The sequence below is a fragment of the Pholcus phalangioides genome, unplaced genomic scaffold (assembly GCF_987345545.1).
Source record: "Pholcus phalangioides strain wild (caught in Gottingen) unplaced genomic scaffold, Ppha-v1.0 ptg000019l_1, whole genome shotgun sequence".
In the NCBI taxonomy this organism is placed as follows: Eukaryota; Metazoa; Arthropoda; class Arachnida; order Araneae; family Pholcidae; genus Pholcus; species Pholcus phalangioides.
Window position 1 is genome coordinate 1,180,668 of NW_028301612.1, and position 22,730 is coordinate 1,203,397.

Genomic DNA, 22,730 nt, shown 5'->3' on the forward strand with positions numbered 1-22,730 from the left:
CCATAAAATTCTCATGCTATTATCTGTAAATAAACGAAATAAGCAGTTGAATTAATAGATATAACTTACATTCTACATTTTGCTCTCTAAAATACGCAATACCACGTCCAATATATATGCGAGTAAATGAGAGAAGAAAATTCAATTAATAATTAAGAAACAATTGGAAATTAATGAGAGAAATAATCAATTCAAAACTGTCTTTCTAATGAAAATGCGTGAAATTGATCAAAATTTAAAATTAATGAAAATGTTAATCCAGAACAATAGCAAGTTCAAAATCGACGAGAGAAAAAATCCAGAAAAAAACTAAAACTAATGAGACAAATAAATGATCAAAAATAACAATCTCTATCTAATGAAAACGTGCAATCGATGAAAATTCAAAATTAATGAGAGAGATAATATTATAATGAATTGAGATAATACAGAACAAATAAAAAAAAAAATATTTCTGGATCAAAATCAATGGGAAAAATAATCCACAAAGGAATGAAAATTCAAAATTAATGAGAGAAATAGTCCAGAAAGAATTGCAATTGGAAATTAGTGAGAGAAATAATTCCAAAATTAATGAGAGAAATAATTCCAAAATTAATGAGAGAAATAATTCCAAAATTAATGAGAGAAATAATTCCAAAATTAATGAGAGAAATAATTCCAAAATTCTCCTATGAATATTTAAAATTCATGAAAGCAACAATTTCGGAACAAATGAAAGCCTTCAATAACTTTGGGACCCGTGTTTGATTTAGGGCCCGTAGTCCCATTAGATAAGGCACCACAGCCCGTGAAGACGGCCAGTTATAGTTTTCGCAGCAGGCTCCGTAAGGGCTGTAATGATTTCGGGCCTCACAGGCCGTGGCAGGGTGGGTCGCATGTTTCAAGGCGGCCCGCCTCGATGTCTAATTCGGCGACCAGAATATAATAATAAAGTAAAACATTAATAAGAGAAGTTCCAATCTCAAAATTTTCCAATGAAAATAGTTAGAATTTATGAAAGAATTATTAAACACACACACACCACATCTGTGAAATCATCACCAAGAGGAGACTGACGTTTGGCGAGAATTCATGTTTGATAACATCGCCAAAACTTTCATGACTCATACATACACGCGAACCAATAGAACGCAGACATACTCTTTAATTTGGCGAAAACTTTTCTGTTATACTTGGCGGTTTTTTTTTATGATTGTTGGCTGAAGAAGCCGAACTCGTCATCGTCAAAAGAAGAAAAAAACTCCTCGTGGTTATTGTTTGTTGGGAAAGAGAGGAGAGAGATCGTCATCGTACATAAATGTTTACGGTGTTGTAATTGTTTAAATTAATTTATAGTGTTGAACACACACACACTCAACAATGGCTTCTTACGGCGAGGCCGGTATCGGCGATTTTGTGCTATTGGAGGATATTTCTATCAATGGATTCATGGACAATTTAAAAACGAGGTGAGTAGTGATCAATGTAAATTCTATCCGTTGTTGATGCCCCTCCCATAACCGGCCGTTGGAAAGCAAAAATTGCATTTTAAATTGGTGTTTTAAAATTTTTTCTTCAGCTTTATGGCTATTTGAAATCATTCGCATGATAATTCCGTGTTTGAATGCCGAATTATGAAAATGACATTGCCTGTTAACAGGCCCTCTGTCTTAACGGCATCAGAGCCCCCCCGGGAGAAGTGATTCTTCCGCCCCCCTGCACCTGACTAATTGCCTACCTATTTGCTTACTCACTTATGAAAATTTTAACTTGGTCTTACTTATCATTAGGGCCCCTCTGCGATTTAGGGGCTGTGCCCGGGTGGTAAGACGACACTGCCTTTTAAAATGATCCGTGTTCGAATAATGTCAACATTGTGATTGTCCATGTAGGAATTGTTTTGCAATGAATTTGTTGATATTACAGAAATTTATTAACAAGAAAAATGCAATTATTAACGGTGTACCGTCGATAAGACATTGATCAGTGCTATGTGTTTAAAGCAGGGACCCGATTTCTGCATAGGCAAGAGACAGGGCTTGTTTCTTGCAAACGGATCACGTACTCGGAGCCCAGAAATTTTCAGGGCCCCGAAATTGCCTGTTTTTTTTATTATAGGAACTGGTCTTTTTTTTCCCTCCCCCTGCAGTCCCAAGAATCCATATTTACCCAGGGACTGCCTGAACTTATAAGAAAAAACAGGTCCTGGCAAGAGGGATCTCCAAAATTTGAACAGTATATATCAACTGAACAACCAAAAACGTTGGCCCCCAGTAGCAGAGGGTAAGGCTGATTTCTGCTTTGCCCAGGGCCTACTCTTATCAGAAGTCAAAGTCTGGTCTAGGGCAGAGCTTGACAAATTTCAGGCGCTAGGTCACCATGTCGACTGAAAAATTGGTATTTCGGCACCGAAAATTTTCTGTGTGTGATTTACTAGCTCGGACAAAAGAAATACGATTGGCTCTCCTGAAATATTTGGTTATCTCCTTGAGAGTTTTTCTCCATTCGTCAAGCCCTGTTCCAGCCTAACGTTTTTCAAATGTGAGTTACCCGAGGTTCGTTATGTCGTTGTCACTCGCTTCATTGTTTATGGCTTCTCTAATCACAAATATATTTCAGTAGATTATTTAGCAACGTCTTATAGACCCTTAGGGGCTCTGCGGAGCTCCTTTCGAGCAATTTGTGTTCTATACGCGCGGGCATCGGGTTAGATACCCCTGGATTATACCAACTACTCCATTGTTAGCATACGACAAAAAATATATCTTATTGCCGACAAAATTACGAAATTTAATTTTTGTGACCATTTTTACCATTTCCAACAGCTTCACAATGTGAACTTCGTGAAGCTTTGCATTAACAAACTGTTTCTAAATTTGTGAAAAGCTTCATAAATTTTGCAGTTATTGAAATAAGGTAGTTTGTTTGTATAGCATATCCGACTACATAAATGATCAGAAGTTAAACGGCCCTAAAAATATTTGGGGCCTCGGAAGCCTTTTAAAAACGGTCTTGGTAATATGATCATTTATGTAGTCGGATATGCTGTACAAACAAAATATCTTATTTCAATAACTGATAATTTATGAAGCTTTTCACAAATTTAGAAACAGTTTGTTAATACAAAGCTTCCCGAAGCTTTGTATTAACAAACTTCGTATTAACGAAGTTTTAACAAACTGTTTCTAAATTTGTAAAAACCCCATTTATGAAAATTTCAGTTTAAAAGGCTTCCGAGGCCCCAAATATTTTTAGGGCAGTTTAACTTCTGTTTAAAATTGTTTTTTTTAATGGCAAAACACTTGCAGATATTGAAATAGATAGCCTATATTCAGAATGAATAAAATTTTTCTAGGATTTCGGGGCGTTTATTTGTCGTGGTGCCGTGGGCCCCCGTAAGCTCACTCGTTTGAACATTGAATATTACACGCACAGTAATTGGATCTACTAAAACTGGTTTTCATATGAAAGCAGATATGCAGGGCTTGACAAATTGGGAAAAAAATTTAGGTGTCATCAAAATTTTATAAAGGCGCCAAGCATTTGTTTTCCTGACAAAATCGGTCCGAAATAGCGTATTATTTGAGTTGTCCGAGACTCAAGGGACTCCTTTCAATACCAGCAAACACGCTGACAGTAATTTCCGATAATTTTCTATCCTCTGACTTTAATCCATTTATCGTGCATAGAAAAGAATTAGGCGCCAATATCAATTCTTTAGTCGCCATGACAACCCAGCGCCTGCCGGCCGTGGCGATTATAATATTTTATCATGGCACCTGGAATTTATCAAGCCCTGCAAAAATGTACACTATGTTTACGTGATTGAAATTAATTTTGCATTGAACCATGTTGCTGATGTCCTTCCTCCCCCATTTATCTTAAATTAATAAATTATATCATGAACCACAGTTGTATAAAAATTATCAGATCGTTGTCCCATGATAATGAGAAGTAATTATTTGAGTTAAAAATATGTGTGAAACGCTATTTGAATTGAACGGGGTGGGCGCGGTAGTCCAGGTCTATAGGATACTCGCCTAAAGTACCAAAGGATGTTTAGAGGTGTCGCGAGTTCGATACCCGGTTCGTCCTTGTCAGAACACTCCTTACGCAGGGGTACAACAGAAACGGCGACATGACCGCAGAAAAAATTGCTACTGCAGGAAGTCACCCCTGTCGGCAATAAAGTGTAGGTCCCGGTTTAATTAGCCCTCGTGTGCAGAAAATGACCGTTGTGCGACGAAAATGAACAAATGATCCATGTTATGGCGAATACCTACATTGATTTTTCACTACATGCAGCAAAATAAGGTCACTTGCATCTACTACAAGTGGAAGAAGTCAAGTAAAATCGAGAAAATAAAATTTAGAATAAGATTAAAAAAAAAAAAATCCAATCACGTGAGAAGTGGGCGTGAGCCACCACATGAGGAAATAAAACAGAATAGTAAGCAAAATTTCTAGTGATGGCGCTAGTTAACCATCGGGGTTTCGTACCCTTTCTTCTCCTAGCATCAAATGTCAAGGTCAAACCCACTGGATGACGGATTTTGTCCATTTCTTTCGAGACAAATAACAAAAAACGAGGAAAGCAGAGTTCGGCAGCACGGTCCAAGAGCCCTTTATTCTCTTGTGATTTAGTGCTCGTGAAGTTTTGATCAAAATCTCCATCTCTAATGATCTTGTTCATGTTGAATTCGAGAATTCATATTTTGCTCTTCTGAGTGATCGGTGACGCATGTGTACTCCTAGGCGCCATAGTGACTTGAAAATCATAGTGATTTCTAAATTGCTGAGGATGACACTTTTGATTTCATGACAGTGGGTGTATTAACATAGAATGGGGCCGATAAGTCCCTGGCAAAAAGAAAAAAATATATTTGGGGCCCCGCGCTCTCCCTCTGAAAAAAAAAAGTGTTTGGCGCCGAAATTTTATTCTGATTTTTAAAGCTCTACCATTACCTTATTGCAGGGCTTGGCAAATCCACTAAGAAAATCTTTTTCTCTAGTAATTACACGCAGAAAATTTTTGGCGCCAATGTGAATTTTTTAATCGCCATGGTGACCTGGTGCCCGGGCATTGGCGTCCGCAAAGGGGGAAGACCCCCCCCCCCCACTTGAACGAAGATTGCAGTGTTATTTTTCAGGAAAAAACTTAAAAAATCTGAATTCCCCCCTCGAGAAAATTCTGCTTACGCCTGTGTGCCTGGGATTTTTCAGACCCTGCCTTAATGCTCCGATCGCTATTTCATAGAAATATTCACCGTTCCCTATTAACGTGATCTAGAAGAACAGTAGTCCTTATCATTCGGTTACATTCAGCTGTGCATATCAGGCTTCATTTCCTGTCCACAGTATGCCTCACACCTCAAGGAAGTGGCGTTTACATCATCATCAACGCACATTTCCTTGCGTTTCTTCTTATTTTCCAGTGAAAAACGCGTGAGTAATGCAAACCCAAAGAAGAATATCGATTATCGCGTTGGAAGAGACCTTTTTTATTTCATATTTTCTTCGAAATCTTCACAAGATGTTTCACCTCCTATTGTGTCACCAGACATCACACACTTATCACACACGCTTCTCAAGTGTTTGCTTTTTAGACGATAACGAGGGATTTCTTGCGTATAAATAGCTTAGATTGCAGAGTACGCACTCCAGCTCATTCGAGATACGTGCATTTTTCAGGTGTGTCGCGATAGATATTTTTAGGATTATCTATTTATTTGTGAATTCCATATGTTTGTGTAAATTTCTTTCCCATCTAGTTCTTCTTGCGATTAACCCCAGGAGTCTTGGTGAGAACCCAAGTCCCCTTGGAGTCTAAGCATAGAAAAAAAAGTTCTCCAAAATCATCTCGGCCGGGATTACACTATAAAAGTTTGATAAACTATCTTTTAAAAAAACCCGGGCCAGATGAATCCCAAGTCGACTAAAAAATTGATATTAGCCCCGTAAAATTCTCTGTGCAGTTATTAAATTGCAGGCTCAGAGCAGTACAAGATGTTTGGAATTTATAGTAGCATACCTGCCAACATGAAAGAGGGTCACTATGCCCTGAAAAGGTCAAAAGAAGCACGATTTTGGACCTTTTTCTTCGGGTTAAAAACATTTTTTTTTGTTTTTGGTGCCCAGATTTTCACAGCCCTATATATAAAAAACTTCAAACAAAAACAAAACAATAATCCTACTGGTTAACATTCGAGTAACCGATACGCGAATGAACTTCGAGCAAATAGAACCAATAGGTTTATTGGTTGTTTTTTCAAGTTTCGTAAAACATTTTTTATAAACCTTTTGCACAGTGTAATCCCGGCTTAACATGAAAATAGACCACCAAGTCTGGTAAAAGTTGGAGGAAAAACCATCACTTCGGCCGGGATTACACTATAAAAGTTTGATAAAATATCTTTTACAAAACTTGAAAAAATAAAACAACCAATAAGCCTGTCGGTTAAATTCACTCAAATGTAATCGATGCACTTATTGGTTTTTTTTTTGTTTTTTTTCGTTTTGTAAAAGGTCTTTTACCAAACTTTTATGGTGTAATCACTGCCTCCAGACTTTGTTTTTTCGTGGGAAATGAATGCTTGGCGCTCTCCTAAAAAAATTCGTTTGATGCCTAATTTTTTTTTGTTTTGAGTTGTCAAGCCCTGCATTCATATCAAGGGGTCTTTGATGTCTGTTACGGGACCAGCTTCACAAAACGGGCGACACTTCAAACTGACAGTTTTTATACACGGACGAGATGGTGTGAGGAAGCGTTCTTGTTGGTGCCACTAAAAAATTGGTATTGGCGCCTAAAATTGCTCGTAAATTAGAAAATGCTCAAGATCCCCCTTGGATGAAAATGCAAGAATCCTAAAATTTTCTATTTGTGATTGATAAATTTGGGTCTAATATGAATGACACAATTTTTTTTATCTCATTTTTTAGATTTTTCCAAGCTGTGTATTAATTCATGAGTCAGAGGCATCAAAAAGTCACCAACTATTTTAATACAGCCTGTAAAGACCTAATGTGTTTTTGTGAAAATCGGGTTCCACTGTAAGGTGCAATTTTTAGAGAAGAAAAATTGATTAAATAACAGTAGGGTCAGTTTCTAAGCATGACTGTAAGCTTGCTTATTGGAACACCATTGCATTTTAATGGTATAATTATCAACCTTTATTTTCTTCCACCAAAATTAATTATCCTTATCGCGCGTGGGTCGAGATCCTTCCAATTTCCAGCAAGGCATGCAGTAGGGCCTGGGTGTTATGCGATAGCTTTTAGCCGAGTCTGCGTAAATTAATAGCAGTCCAAACTGTGTCGCATGAATTTCCACTTACACCAAGTGGCTGGTCATCATTATCATCCTATGATAATGTGCTGTGGGACAAAAAAAAAAAAAAAATCCTCGCAGCAGAAGGGCGTGTCGCCTAATTTGCGCGGTAAATTTCAATACAAGAAAATTCACTGCAAACTCTGATTTTGAATTGCATTTAAAGCAGTGTTTCTTAACATATTTTCGTCCATGCTCCTTCCATTTGGACCGTATTTGTTGCTCGTGTCTCCTCACCAAGACCTTAGTGAAACGGGGTCCGGTTTCCACCCCCCATAGTGTTGAAAATGACATATATGGAATAACAAGTTTTTATCACCTTGGCCCCCTTCCCGAAAGAAATTTCTGGCCATAGCCACAACCTGGTGCCTGGGATTTGTCAGGCTTTTAGGAAACTTGGAGGAACATTGGTGGTTGTGCCGGAGTGGGCGATATCACCCACTTTGAAACTTTTTTATTCGCCCCCATTTCTTTTTCCTAAAGTCTAGTTTGTTTTTGAAATTTGGGAAAACCTCCCTTTGACTTTAATTCGGTTATCATACCTGGAAATATTCAGGCTCCAATGCCAATTTTTCAGTCGCCACGGTGACCTGGCGCCTGGGATTTGTCAATCTCTGCTCAGAATAAATATAAAAAAAGCCTTCATGTGCTCAAAATGACCAGGGTATGACAAAATAATCAAATGACCCTCCCGGCATTGTTTTCCCATTAATACGTCACAAATAATGGCCGTCCGGGAAACGATAGGCTGACGTAAGCACATGCGAAGTCACCTGTGTAAGATGACCCTATGACCGAACGGTTAGAGCATCCCCGTCCCTCACTCCTCTTCCGGTCCTGGATTCAAATCAGCTTCTGTTGCAGACATAAAATGTCTTTTGCATGACAGAAATCAAAGAAAAGAACATCTTTTTACCTTCTCGATTCAGTAATACTTTTATTCCATTTACTATCTTAAAGTCATCGTTTTCGTGAGTCGCTATAAAAGATGACGGAGTATGAAAAGTTTAAGTTTTGGAGGGTAAGGAAATGAAAAATGCAAGGTCGTTAGGGCTCGTCTAGTGCAACGAGCCTTGACCAGGCAAATCACTTCCCCCATTATAAAAGCGCGAACAAGCGTTTTGTGGAACAATAGCAAAAAATAAATAAAAGGGGTATTCTCTAGAGTGGGCGTTTGCTTCATATAAAGCACCGGCCCGTGAAAAAAAAAAAAAACAACGCTATATGAAAATATACAATTTCGGAAGAGCATCAACCTCGGACAAAAAAAAAGGGGGGGGGGTTGTGTTTGTACATTGCCACCAGAGCAGCCGCATCTAACTAAAGTTGTCAAAAGAAATAATAGCATAAATTTAGCATACATGCACGGCATGTGTACTTTGTAATTTGCCATTTTGCTTCCGGAACGTCCACAGATGTAGTCGCGAGAGGTGGTTAGGAATCTTGAATTACTTCACTCGTGACACCAATTGTCATTCAAATTGCGTCTGGGTATTTTCTGACTCGTTGCACGTTTTGCTCGTACATTACTTTGTGAAATTATAACGTCCTGTGTAAAGTATTTCCCTGATTAAAGCATTGATTGATTATTCGGAGTCTAATTTTTCTTAGGCCGGGATTACATTATAAAAGTTTTGTAACAGGTCTTTTATGCAAAACTTAAAAAAATAACCAATAAAGCCTATTGATTATATTCGCTCGAATGCAACCGATACGCTTATTAATTGAATTTTTAAGTTTTGTAAAAAAATTTTTATAAAACGTTGATAGCGTAATCTGGGCTTTACTGAAATTGCACATTATAGATCATGTTTCGTTCGATTAAAAGAGCACTGTGCCCATCAGCACTGTCAAAAGCGCCCATATTTAGGGTCTTCTTAGCCATGGTGCAATCAAATAATCCGTCTTCCAGATCAACTCGGCCTCAAAAGCATTTTGTTTGTCCGAAAGTAAGCCGCCCATCAAATTTTGCCACCCTGTGCAGCTTCATATGCTGCATAAGCTTTATACCTCTATGAGGGGTATTGTGCTTGTCGTTAGGAATTATGCTAACAATGGCTTTCCTTTCCCAACAATGAATGCTACTACACAAGGACTTTCACAACAATCCATGCATATACAATTTTTATTTTTCAATTACCTATGCAGCTGCAACGACTTCCATTTGCCAACAGTACATTTTTTTAATACGACTTTCACAACCATCCACGCAGCTACAATGACTTTCACTTTCCATAACAATCTATGCAGTTCCAATGACATCCATTTCCCGACAATGCACTCCACCACAATGACTTCCATTCTAACAACAATGCATTTGAAAACAATGGTTTGCGACAACAATGCTTCTGATTTCCATAAATTTGTCAAAAATACATGTTTATTCGAGCACTCCGCTATCTATACAAAAGTTTTTACCATCTGGCTGATGCGAAGATGTATTTTGGAAAGAGAAAATTGAACTGCTCTTGCGGGAATCGAGCCCAAGACCTTTCACTTTTCAGTCTTTGCTTGGAGCTCGTGTGCACTTCGTTGCATCTGTAATCTAGTGGTATAGGGCGTACTTTAGCACCTCACGCCACAGTGCGTGAAATAAGGAAGGCAGGGTCATGTCTCCAGTGGTGTAGATGGTAGCATGCTTGCCCGGTATGCAAGAGGGCCTGGGTTCGAGTCCCGGCGGAGACGTGATTACTTTTCTTTTCACCTCTGCAAAATATCCGGAAAATAACTGTTTCCTTGATAAGCCAAGTATTTCGAAACAATATCTTGTGTTTTGTAAATAAATAATTTTACACAGTACTTTTTGTATTGCAGAGCTCGATAAATGTGAAAAAAAAATTTTGGGGCCAACCACCTTTTATAGGAGGGGGGTTTCTTCCCCCCCCCCCCACAAAAATTTTCCATAAGTGTATTTTCCAGGACCTTTCCAGACCTAACATAATTTCTGAAATTTTTTTTTTTTTTAACCTCTGGTTTCAATTTAGTTATCGTACATAAGTAAAATTTGAACGCACGCCACTGCCAAGTTTTCAGTCATCAGGGCACCTGGGATTTGTCAAGCCCCTGCTATATTGCGCGATTTGGTTTAGTGAAAGCCTTGGCAAATGCCAGGTCGCCATGGCGACTAATAAAGTATATTGGTGCCTGAAATTTTCTGCGTGTGATCACTATCTCTCGGGCAAAATATAATATGCTCAACTCCTAAAATATTTGGTGCGTGCCTAGATTTTTTTTTCTCGATTTGTCAAGCCCTGGCTTAGTGTATTGAATGGTTTCTGACTGACGTGTCATTGCGCGCTTTCCAGAAGGAAGAGTCGTTGACAACGCCATGAACATTTTCGTGTCTATTTTGTCATCGTAGTGTATGTTGAGAGCATTGCATTCAGCTACGCCACAGGAGGAAGCACTCGCGGTATTTGACAGTAACACAATATCTTTTTTAATGCTCGTTATCGCTTAGATTTGCTGTGAATGGAGACGGGAGTAGCGTGCGTGCACGTGTAAGTGCGACCTGCTTTATTGCACGCACGTAAACTTTTCCCCCCGTCCATTTATTTTCCTCCAATTCAGCAGCGTAACTGATAAAGCATCTGTTTCAGTTTTTTTGCGCCTGACGTCAGCTGGAAATTGCACTCCAAAGTGGTGTTTGTAATGGGATATGGTGGTTTGGGTGAAAACCCTACCTTTGCTCGCGACGACGATAGAAAAAGCTCGATGAGTCCCCCGTAAAACAAGTATGTTCAACCTTATGGAGAATGCGGGCCACCTCATGGGATTGGAAATGCTACCCCCCCCTCCCCGCCCCCCGAAATATGAGAAAATGGCCGAGAAAAGGGAAAAAGATGGTCAAATCTATTGTTCTATCACTTTGGTCCCCCCGAAATGAAAGTGGTCCTCCCTCGAATGAAATTTCTGGCTATGCCCCTGGCTTAAGTGATCCGGAAATGTTCCGCGGGTCGCTAGGTCAATTTAGAAATGTGCTTTGGGTCACTTAAAGATAGTGTTTCTCAACCTTTCTGATGTCGTGGACCCCCCCTGAAGGTCAATGCACCGTGAACCCAACCTGCGGTACCACCGTGGACCCTGTTTAATGGTCCGTGGATCCCTATAGCGTCAGAAGGTCAATTTTGACACCCACCCTTCCATAGAATCCAAAATGTATTGTTTTTTTAATAATTTGCATATCACAGAGAACTGAATAAACTACAATTTCACAGCACAAAATGTAATTCATGCAATGGTAGGAAATGAATAAATGAATACGTGGACCGCTTACAATGTACTCGCGGATCCCGCGGACCACAGGTTGAAAAACCACTGGTTTACGCGATCTGTGAATATGCCGGGGGGAATTAAAAAGTTATTTTTTAATTTTTCGCGGGCCACTCAAGTCGAGGATTGACAAATCCCAGGTGCCAGTTCGCCATGAAGACAAAATCTGGGTGCCAATGTCAATTTTTTATTCTTCTCTTTTAAATGCATGATTAATGAATCGAAGCCAGGGCAGCTCAAAATTATCGAAAATTGTGTCAGCGTGTCCGCTAGCATAAAAGGTCCCTCCCTCAGTTCTGGAACAGTTAGTTCATGGACTGATAATTAATTTTGGACTGATTTTATCGGGGGGAGGGGAATGCTCGGCGCACCTGTGAAATTTGGCTGGCACCTAAACTTTTTTTTGATTTTCTCAAGCCTCAAGTGATTTTTTTTTCAATCTTTCGTGGGCCACTTTGAGTAGTTTGGCAATCGATTTCGGTCACAATCAAATAGAAATGTTTCAGGATTTTGAATTTATCATAAATTTTTATATAGAAATATGAACATTTTATAAAACAATTCCCAAGCCGTTTGCATGGGAACTATGAAAATTGAAACTTAATACCATTTTTTTTTTAAACTACAGATCCTTTGGAATCCACCGCAATATCGGACAACAACTGTTTAAACAAACAATATTTTTATGAATAATTATTGTTAATTTTTGCAAAATTAGTTTTTAGGTCGCATCCAAAGGTTGAGCATGTGTGCCCTACAAAGACTTTCGGAATTTTCCAGCATTGTGACACGTCACAATCGTCAGTGTCTTGTAATCGAGTTCGTGCTATTAAATTTGATTACGAAGAGTAGGCCATTACAAACATCTCCCATACCGCCATCTATATGAACCAGGGTTAACCGGATTCGAAGAATTCCTCTGACCTTTTCTAAGGCGAAGGTGCAGAAGAAGTCTTCTCTTCTGACTAGAAACTTCTTATAAAAGAGGAAAAAAAGAGTTGATTGACCTTCCTCATACTCTGTCTGAACCAGCGACTTGATCAATGGAAAGCGTCGGGTCGTCCGCACTTAGTACGCTATTTTCTCTTATAAAAGATCTTATTATACGCGTGTCTGTGCGCCTCGCTTGAGTCCAATTTTGGACAGACTCTTGAAATAGTCCACAAATGGTGTGCGAGTGCCGTCGCCTTGATTTTGGGAAGACTATTTATAGATAGATATCTATTGCTTTTCTTTCATTTTATCCCCTTCTTGAGTCGTTTCAAGCCAAACGAATCCATTCATTGCAGATATTTGTTACAGATATCCGGATGGTTATTGAATTAGTATTGCAAAATTGCCACACCCTGGTTTTAATGACCGTCATGCAACTAGTATCGAAACTGTTTTGATATTTTTTCCGAGATATGACTGAAATAAAGCTTTAAACCCGTTACACACATTCACGTTTTCTTGCGCAGGCCTTACATACCTAAACGTGTGTAGGGCAGATATGACTGTACAGGTATACTTGAGCAAGCGAACCCAATTGTGTGTCCTCTTAACGCCGCTGCACACGTTCGGGTATACCTGTACAGCAGTGGTTCTCAAATTTTTTTCCATGCGCGATTCCTTTGCCCTAGTCATTGTTATTCCGCGTCCCCTCAGATTAGTCTCGAAAACAACTACTTCAAGGAATTGAATAGGCGCTCATCAGTATGGACAGCTCACAGCGACGCCTGTGGCAAACGTTGGCGATGGCCCACTGATTCCGAAACAAAAATTATTTTTTCTTATTTAATTCGGTTTTATGAACACGAATATAGCCATGAAAAAAGCTAGATTGGCTATTTTTCTCTGAAATTGCACATTTTAATACACAATATACTAACAAAATAAAATTACATTGAATCGCAACAAAAGAATACATATATAGAAGAAAACAAAAAATGTGCCGGAAAAGCAATACAGATATATAGAAACTTCACCAATATACAGGGTGATTCCATAATTGCCCTTGCCGCATTTTACTGGTGAACCGTCGTGTGATCCTAGAGGCATTCTTCCCCCAATTAGAAAAGTACCCAAGTAACGTTTACAACTCATATACATCATTCATGTTACAAATGGTTGTTTAGTTATTAAAATTTGAAAATTAACTTTTTATACGGATACCCCTTGCCCTCAAAAACCCAATTAGGAAGTTGTTGCCCTGTCTCTTTCGAGGCCAACCAACCAAAGAAAAAAATCCACGTTTCTAACAACCGTATTTACCAACACAGTTTAAACTCCAATCGCAGTTGAAAGGATTGAAGATCGAAACGGATTGGTAAAAATCGAGGATTTTTAACCAATCCGTGTCGATCGCTAGTCCTTTAACTTGCCGCTGTGATGGTCGAGTGGTCATAGTGACGGACTCCGGGCTCGAGCCCCACCGTCGCCACAGTGGTGGTCGGCTGAACTTGGTTTTCTGTGGTTCCCAACTTCGAGGCACAAATGCGAGCCGATCTCCCCGTTAAAAAGTCTCGCCACAGAGAGCAACAGGCCTACAAACAGTACAAATATTCAGTCACTACACATCACTCACTTAACTTCTGAGATATAGATGGCAGCACTGAAAAATCATACACAACACTAGATACGCACTCAGACTGTTAGGTACACACACAATTCCGGCACAACTAACTAGGTAGTAAATTGCTTATGGCAATAGACCTGAGTTGTGCCCGGTTTGAAAAAAAAACACCTTTAACTTGCGATTGAGTTTATATTGTCGGTGAATATGGCCATAAGTGCAATATTCACTGAGATCATTGGCGTACGCTGAGGAGTATTTAAGCCGAGATTATAGCGTTGTTTTGCAGGTAAAAACGTAACCCCCCCCCCCCTCCTCGAAAGGAAAAAAATTTTGAACCCCCTCCATAGAAAATTCTGCATACGTCTATGGCTGAGATATTTTACTTCAAAAATCGGAGAAAAATTGGAAATGAACCGCATAAACGAGGGAAGGAAGCATTCTTTGCTCATTAATTTATGGTGTTCTTTCCCAACTTTTCTCATATTTTTGAATTTAAAAATCTCAGTTATACTAAGAAACATAGAATTTCTTTTTTGCTCGCCTCGGGAGAGACAGATCAACAAAATTTCCTAATCGGGTTTTTAGGTTTTACGGGGCATCTGTATAAAAAGTTAATTTTTATAACTATTTATACAACGCCTTGCAACATGGATGACGAGTTCTACACGTTATTTTGATACTTTTTCTACGTGGAAATGTGCCTGCATGTGCAACGGTTCTGTTTTAAAATGCAGCAAGGGCAATTATGGAATCGTCTTGCATAACGAATTGTGAAATTATATTTATAATTATGGAATCACCTTGTATAGAGGCAAAAATAATGCACATCAAAACACAAATTCATGGAAACACTGGAAAATCTTTCGAAACGCGAATTTATCACAGTGCAATAGTTCATTTATCGGCATCTGACACGTACTTCGTTTTACATTGTGCTTGTACCGGACATAAGGGGCATCTCTTACAATTGTCCAACAGCAGTCAGCCAGCATCGAGTTTGCACATTTTCCCTGGTAACGTTGTCCTGTGGTCCTTCCTACTCATTTCAACGCACAGCGCCACTCGTAAAGCACTTTTGGACTATTTAACAGAGTAATATCTCAAGAACAAGAGCCAAAAAACAACTTTTTCATGGGCGTTATTCGTGTTCAGCCGGTCAAAACTATTCGGAATTTTCCTGTCGGATGCAATTTCATTACTGTCCGGTGTTACGTGGCATAAGTAGTGTAGGTACGTTTTTTTGGCGCTAAAGAGAAAAATTGAAACTTGTGAACAGTCGCACGTTCACGCCACCGAAACAGAGTCTTTATGGTTCCCTGGTTGTGTCCGTTACCGGTTTCTGATAAAGATGTCTGTCTCATTAACCACACCGTACTACTACGCATTTTAGATCAAAATCACGTGGTTACTCAAATGGAAAAGAACCAAATGTTTAGTGGCTCCAGTGAAGAAGCAGAACATCTCACGTGCGTACTTCTAGCTTCAAGTTTCTTTATGGATGGTTAACAGCGAGAGTAGAGACGATTTCTTGTAGGTATTATTGCCGTAATATATAATATTGAGCTACAATATGTAAATGAAAATCCGTTAGACTGTGGCGGATGATGAGTCTCGAGTTCGGTAGACCATTGCCAAGCTGCCCGCGTGTCCTTCCTTGTACATGAACCTTTTTTCATTTCTCTCCGTTGAAGACACACATGACGTCATTCAATGCGTTTCGGAGTTTTAAAAGGAAAAGAAATAAATTGGATCACTTTTTCCTCTCCCTATCAATCGATTTCATTCATGATGTTGATCTTAATAGGAAGAAATCGCGTGTTGATGTGATAACTGCTGCTGCTGCTGCTATTTTGAGTCGCTGGTTTGGTTTCTGATTGGCAATTTTCGATCTATTACCTAGTTCCGATTTCGTAACGACGACAGAAGAAAAGTCACGCTATCGATTATGTTTGAATGATTGCCTCTGTTCACGGAAGATATTATTATCGTTGTCGTTTGAAGTACAATATACTGTCGAATCCCGTTATAACGAACTAGACCGTAGAAATCACTTCGTTATAAAGGAATTCCATGTTATTTAAAAATGCCCCTATGTAAACTTATCTGGGGGTATACAAAAGTGTTCGTTAAAACGAGATTTTCGCTATAACGGTTTTCGTTAAAACGAGATTCGACTGTTTCTAAAGAGGGTCTTCGAAGTTGTAGCATACATACTCAACCCGTGGCCCTCGAAGTCATCTGACTTGGCCTGCGACCTCAAACCTAATTTTGTTACAAATTTGAACCTAGCGTCAAACTTCCAGATCACTTATGTGACCCGCGGTGAAGTTCCATATCACTTAAGTGGCTCGTAGAATATTCCTAGATCATTTTAAGTGACTCGTGTCGTAATTGAAAATCACTCAAGTTGCCCGAGGCACATTTGCAGATCACTCAAGTGACCCGCATTGAATTTACAGATCACCGCGACACAGTTCCAGATCATTTAGGTTACCCGTAGCATATTTGCAAGTCCCCGCAGCAGAGTTACACAATATTTAAGCGACCCACAGCACATTTGCAGATCGTTTGAGTGACCCGCGGTGAATTCTTAGATCACTTGAGTGACCCACGATACATTTACGAAGCACTGAAGTGGCCCACGGCTCAGCAATTAAGCGACCGGTGGCCCATTTACAGATCATTTAAGTGGCCCATAGCATAACTAAAGATCACGTGTGTGACCTGCGATATATTTCCAGAGAATTTGAGTGACCCAATAGCATATTTATAGATCATGCAAGCTGCCTGCAGCACATTAACAAATCACTTAAGTAACCTGCGCTGCAGTTCTGGAATCTAAATCCCTTGACTGAGTGGCCCGCGACGGATTTTAAAACAAATGAAGTGGCCTGCAGTGTTCTTAAGGTTGTGCACCCTTGTTGTATAGATTATTCGTGGATGACGTAATACAGCGGAAAGAAATGGACCTAACAATCCGGTCGACTGAACTTGGTTTTCTGTGGTTCTCAACATTGAGGCGTGAATGCGAGCCGATTTCCCCTTCAAAAGTCTCGCCACAGAGAGCAACGGTACAAATATTGCCATCTACACTTCAGTAACAATTTGAAAAATAGACGGCAGCACCAAATACGCAGGTAGATTGTTTAGTGCGTATCTTCCCAAACTTTGTGTTCCATCGCCACTTCTTCAGAAATTTTTCTCTCGCATCGCCCCCCCCCCACCCCAATATCAAGAGAATCCATAGGGTCCCGTGTTATACCCGTAGCTTCTATCGGCCCCCTGGACCGTTCCAACATCCCCTCTCCCAGGGGGCGATATTGCCGAATTTTTCTCAAATTTGGCAGTATCGGGAAACACTAGTTTAGTATATACACAATTTTGGCACAACTCATTCACTCCTGCAGAGGGGACGGGGACGCTAATTGATTTGACAAGTAATTAGCAATAAATGTTGTGCTTGGTTCGTAACAGTTTCCTAAACTTTTTGTTCTTAGCTCGTCTGCTTAGAATTTTTTTTTTCCATCGTCCTTCTTGAGGGGATCATGTAGGATCCTACACTGCAGTATTTTTCCAACCTGTGGTAGCGGACACTATGTAGTGAAAGTTAATTTCGAGCAATCCCCCCCCCCCAATCCATGGGCATGTTTCCCCACGTCCTGCAGCAAGGCTCTTAGGATAGACCAAAAGTTTCCAAACTTTCTGTGTTCTACCGCTTACTACTTCAAAAACATTTTCGTTCTCATCACCTCCCTCCAAGTCAACTCATAGGATCTATGTTATATCCAGAGTTTACACCCCCCCCCTCCCCCCCGGACCAATTGATCGCCCACTTTAGGAATTTTTCATGGGCCAGTTTCCAAAATGTATTTTTCTTTATAATTTGCATATCATAAAATATTGAGTAAATTACAATTTCACGGCACAAAAATCACCCGGAGTTATATGATGAATCAAGCGGCCTGCTGCATCCCTATTTCGTGGACCCCTTATTTTTCCACCAAAATGGGAAATGAATCTTACGAATTCGTGCCTTATTAGGTCATTCACGTACGTATGAAACTCGCTGTAAAAGCTCATCGATTCTCTTCGGTCAGTGTTGTGATTAGCCGGTGCTTTCCAATTTTGACCAGTGCTCTAGAATGTCGAGTTAAGTGCTCTCAGAGATTTTGGGAATAAAAAAAACTGTTTCAATGTATTGTTAAAAAAAAGGGGGGGGGGCGGCGGCACTATATCGATTCGAAGGTTATTTTCTCTTCTGGCGAAATAGGGTCGATTGCCTTTAACGTGTGATCAGCTGCAGTAAAAGTGTGTCAACGATTCCGAAAAGAATGCTCTTTGTGTCCAAAAAATGAAGGGCAATTTATGTCAGCCCATTTTTTTGCGATATTATTTCGTGCAAGTTCTTTTTTAGCAACATTCAATCTCGCCATTCATCGTACCATTCGGATCCATATTTTTCAGCTCTAAAGATGAGGATTAAACACGACTGCCACCAGGCGGTGGGGGGGGGGGACTAGCATGAAACCAAGTATCATCCGAAATTTTCAGAGGAGTTCCAGTTACTCGACCATCTATTTTTACAACTATCAACTTTCAATAGTAAAAACCAAACACTATTTGATGTCACTAAATTCTACTCCCGATAAATATAGAGCCACACTAGCAGGGGGGGGGGGGGTCTGTCCAATTCTTTGTAGGGTGCTGTTTTTGCTAAAATTTTGCACGATCTTAGCTTCAAACCATAGCTCAAGGATGCCCAACATTTTTGAGAGTGCGGCCACTTGAGTTTTCTGGAAATATGCCGCGAGTGATTTAAGTGATCTGGAAAATATGCTGTGGGCAATTTGATTGATCTGGAAATGCGATTCGAATCACTTAAATGATCTAGAAATGTGCCAAAAGCCTCTAAGATTTATGGGACTGGAAATGTGACACGAGCTACTTAAATAATTTGCAAATGTTCCACAAATCACTTGAGTGAACTGGGGGTGTGCCGCAGGTCACTCAAGTGGGTTGGATATGTGCTTGGGGTCACTCAAATGATCTGGATATATGCCGTTGGCAGCTTAAATGATATGGAAATGTGCCCGAAGCCACTGGAATGATTTGATATTTCTTGGGCCACTCGAGTCGTTTGCTAGTTTGTCGCGGGCCACATAAGACGATTCTGGGACCTGCATTTGACCTTCGGGTCATGAGTTGAGCATGTTTGTATGCCATAGGTGAAGACTCCGACTGGCTTCCGTGCACGCGAAATGACCACAGTGTGACGAAAATGATAGAAAAAATGGTTTTCTGTTGAAGCAGTCATTGTGAAATTATTAGGCGGCGTTCTTTGGTTTGTCGAAGAAACGGAATTATTCCGACGAAGGTGTGAGAATTTTCAAAACAACATAATTAGTAATACATTCTTCAAAGCCTTTGTTTTCATAAGGGATTATGAATGAAGATGCAGGCGGATAGGGATTTGTGAAGCTCGGAGGAGGCTCGCGCGCTTATACAGATCGGAGCTGCTCAATATTTATTTTTATTTAAACTTCTCACGGAAAAAACAGCTGCAAATAATGAAAAGCGGTCTATAATCTGCACTTACGAAATTCACAATTTTTTAACGCATAATTCGGGGATTATACGCGGGAAATTACGTTTACATTTGTGTAGTGATAGCGTGAATGTGACTATTACTTTCATAGAAATGTCGTACGTGCTCAACAAATGACCCACGGGTCAAATGTGGCCCTGGGAATCATCTAATGTTGCTCGCTACCTCGAACGTAATTTTGTAAAAATGAATTGAGTGGCCCGTTTCTAAATCACTTGAGAGATCAGCGGCGAATTATTCACAAATCGCCTAATCGACACGCGGCACATTTATAGGTCACTCAAGTGAAGTGCGGCACAGTTTCAGGGCAACTAAGCAGCCCACGATGTAGTTCCACATCGCTTAAGCTACCTGCGGCACAGTTTCAGATCACTCAAGGTGCAGTTTCATATAACTGAGGCGACCCATTTCCAAATCACTTGAGTGTGGACGCCCGAGTGGCGTGGTGGTAAGATGCTCGTCTACCACCGTGAAGGTTTCTGTAAAGGTCCCAGGTTCAAACCCGAGGGAGGATATAGATAAGATGTAGATAGATATAGATCCTAACGAGCTTGAGGCGACCACCGATAGACAGCGCCTTGATTTCCGACCCATCTCATTAATGGCAGTAATTTGCAGTACAGCGATATGGCCAGAGTTGGTGTTTGGTGTAGTAGACCACTTGAGTGACCCGCGGCACATTTACAGATGACTTAAGCAGGGGCGTTGGAAGTGCTTCGAACCTGTGGGGGCGCATTTTTAGTTTTATATAGGAAATTCTGATTTCTGAATCAATTCTGGAATGCTCATACCCACGCCACAAATTACTGTGTGTGCTCGGGCACCTCGGCCCCGATACCACTGCACTTAACCCTACAGTGCATACTTTTGCAGATTGGCAACATCTTTTTTCACGGGAATTGCCCCTAAAACGGGTACAACAACAGAAGAGGACACCGCCCGAGTTTAAATAGCCCCGAAGGCATAACTTGAAGAGTACTTTTCTTCCAGTCATCATTCCCATCTTTGTCTTCTGGATAAAGCAGCAGTAGACTTCGTCCATATCGCAAAAATTGCTCACCCATACGTAATAGTACGTGATGAAATTACTCAAGTCCCGTTTCCTAATTAAGCCGGCATCTAACAGACCATTACAGGATTGCAAGGACATTATTCCTTTCCAGTTTAGTATACAAGAAAGTACAGTTGTCTGTTTCGGCAGTTGACTCATAAAAAAAAAAGTGCCTGATCCTTTTGATATTTAGTCACTTTATTACGATCTGCCAGATCGAGAGGGAATTGATCATTTATGATCTGACAGTCGATTACGTAACATCGCTAATCCTTTTTCGCAATAATATCAGGCTTTGATACTGCATCACCTGTTTTAAAGCGAGGTTCAACCTCCACTTCGAAGCCACCTTTCTTCATAGCTCTAGCGAGATAGTTGACAACATTGTCGTGTCGTTTTACTCTTGCTACATGGCTGCGATGATGCTGCTGCAGAACGGGATTTAGTGTTTCTCGACTTCGACAGCCTGCTCTGCAATCACGCAAACCACTTCTCTTTTGGGTCCGGCTGCGCACAGGCAGAGAGCCCATAACAAGCCTAATAGATTGCTCGAACTCCCTCCCAGTGAGAAACCGCGACCCATCGGTTCTCCACTGGTGGCATTGTGGTACTTCAGCCTCTTCTTGAAAACCACTTGTCAACAAATCCGCGAAGTCGTTTCGACCAATAAGTCAATTTAATATGTTCCTTTTCCCATTGCAACTTCATGTTTGAGACTTTCATTATTCTCATTTTCATTCGAGAGCCATTGATAGATGGCAGTAAAACTCCTCAATTAAAAAAAGAAATGTAAATCTTCTGCAACCTGTCAAAAAAGAAAATCATGCACTGTAGGGTCGAAATTATGTATTTGCATTTCTTTTTTTATGTTGAAGTTTGCAACTCATTTTTCTTTCTATAGTTTGAATCACAAAGAAAAGGTATTTTGGAAAGTAATACTTCAATACATTTATTTTATATGCGATTTTACGTCCTTTTTAAGACCTTGTATAAAGAGTACAATTCGGAATAGATTTTTTTAAATATTTTTCCCGGCTTTCTATTACGTTTAATTAATTATGGAAAAAATTATCAGCTCAAAGTAAAAGATCATGCATTCTAGGGTAAAGTGGTGTGCGGCATAGTTTCAGGACTTGCAGTGCACTTCCAGATCACTCAAGCGGCTCGCGGCACATCTACAGTTAAGCGTCCTATGGTGCTGTTCTAGATCACTTATTAGCGACCCACGACACGTTTTTAAGCCAATGAAGTGGCGCCCGCACTCTCCTAAAGGTTGAGCACCCTTTGCTTCACGTAATGATGAAGCTGTTCGTATTTGTGTTCGGAGAGAATTCAGCCTCGCGATGTTTTTCAGATAACAGCTGTGTATTTACTCTGCTTATGACAGATAAATGTTTCGCACGCATTTTTCTTCCTATACTCCCCCGCGCAGGTTTTTTTCCCCTTCCGGTGAAATTCCAAAAAAGACCTACTGACCTAATATTTCGAGGGTTGATGTTTCCGTTGATATGATTTGTTTTTGGAGAAGAAAAACTTTTTTAGCATGAGTTTATATGCGTTGTTACACGTGATGTATTTCACTACTGAACGGTGGTTTCCTGTGAAAATGGTGGCTGTTGATAAGTCGAACGATTTTCGTAGCCTTGAATTCTGAGCAGCTCCTTTTAACCCGTCCATCATCAGCGCATAAGTTTCTATGGCCGATATATTTTTTTCTGTGCCGAATTAAATAGTGTCGGGGGAAGATTTGACTTTCGCTTTCTTTTTGACGTGAAATAGGCCCACGTCTTTGGAATCGGGTGCTGGACGAAAACACCTGAAAAATACAGATGCCCATTAAAACAAGAGCTGGAGATCGCAGAAAAAATTGTCGTTATAATGGGCTTTCTGTTGTAAGCGAATTTAAATTTTTTGCTCTCTATCAGGGGTAATGAAT

General features: G+C 40.1%; 1 protein-coding gene across 1 annotated transcript in view; it reads left to right on the forward strand.

Moving 5' to 3' along the window:
- The first annotated feature begins 1,213 nt into the window (after positions 1-1,213).
- The window catches only part of LOC149071085 (unconventional myosin-Id-like), a 52,614-nt gene continuing 31,097 nt past the window's right edge, over positions 1,214-22,730 (forward strand). Inside the window, exon 1 of the mRNA XM_089248224.1 lies at positions 1,214-1,451. Within this exon, the coding sequence (XP_089104350.1) occupies positions 1,363-1,451 (89 nt within the window). The 5' untranslated portion in view covers positions 1,214-1,362. The remainder of the gene's footprint in view (positions 1,452-22,730) is intronic.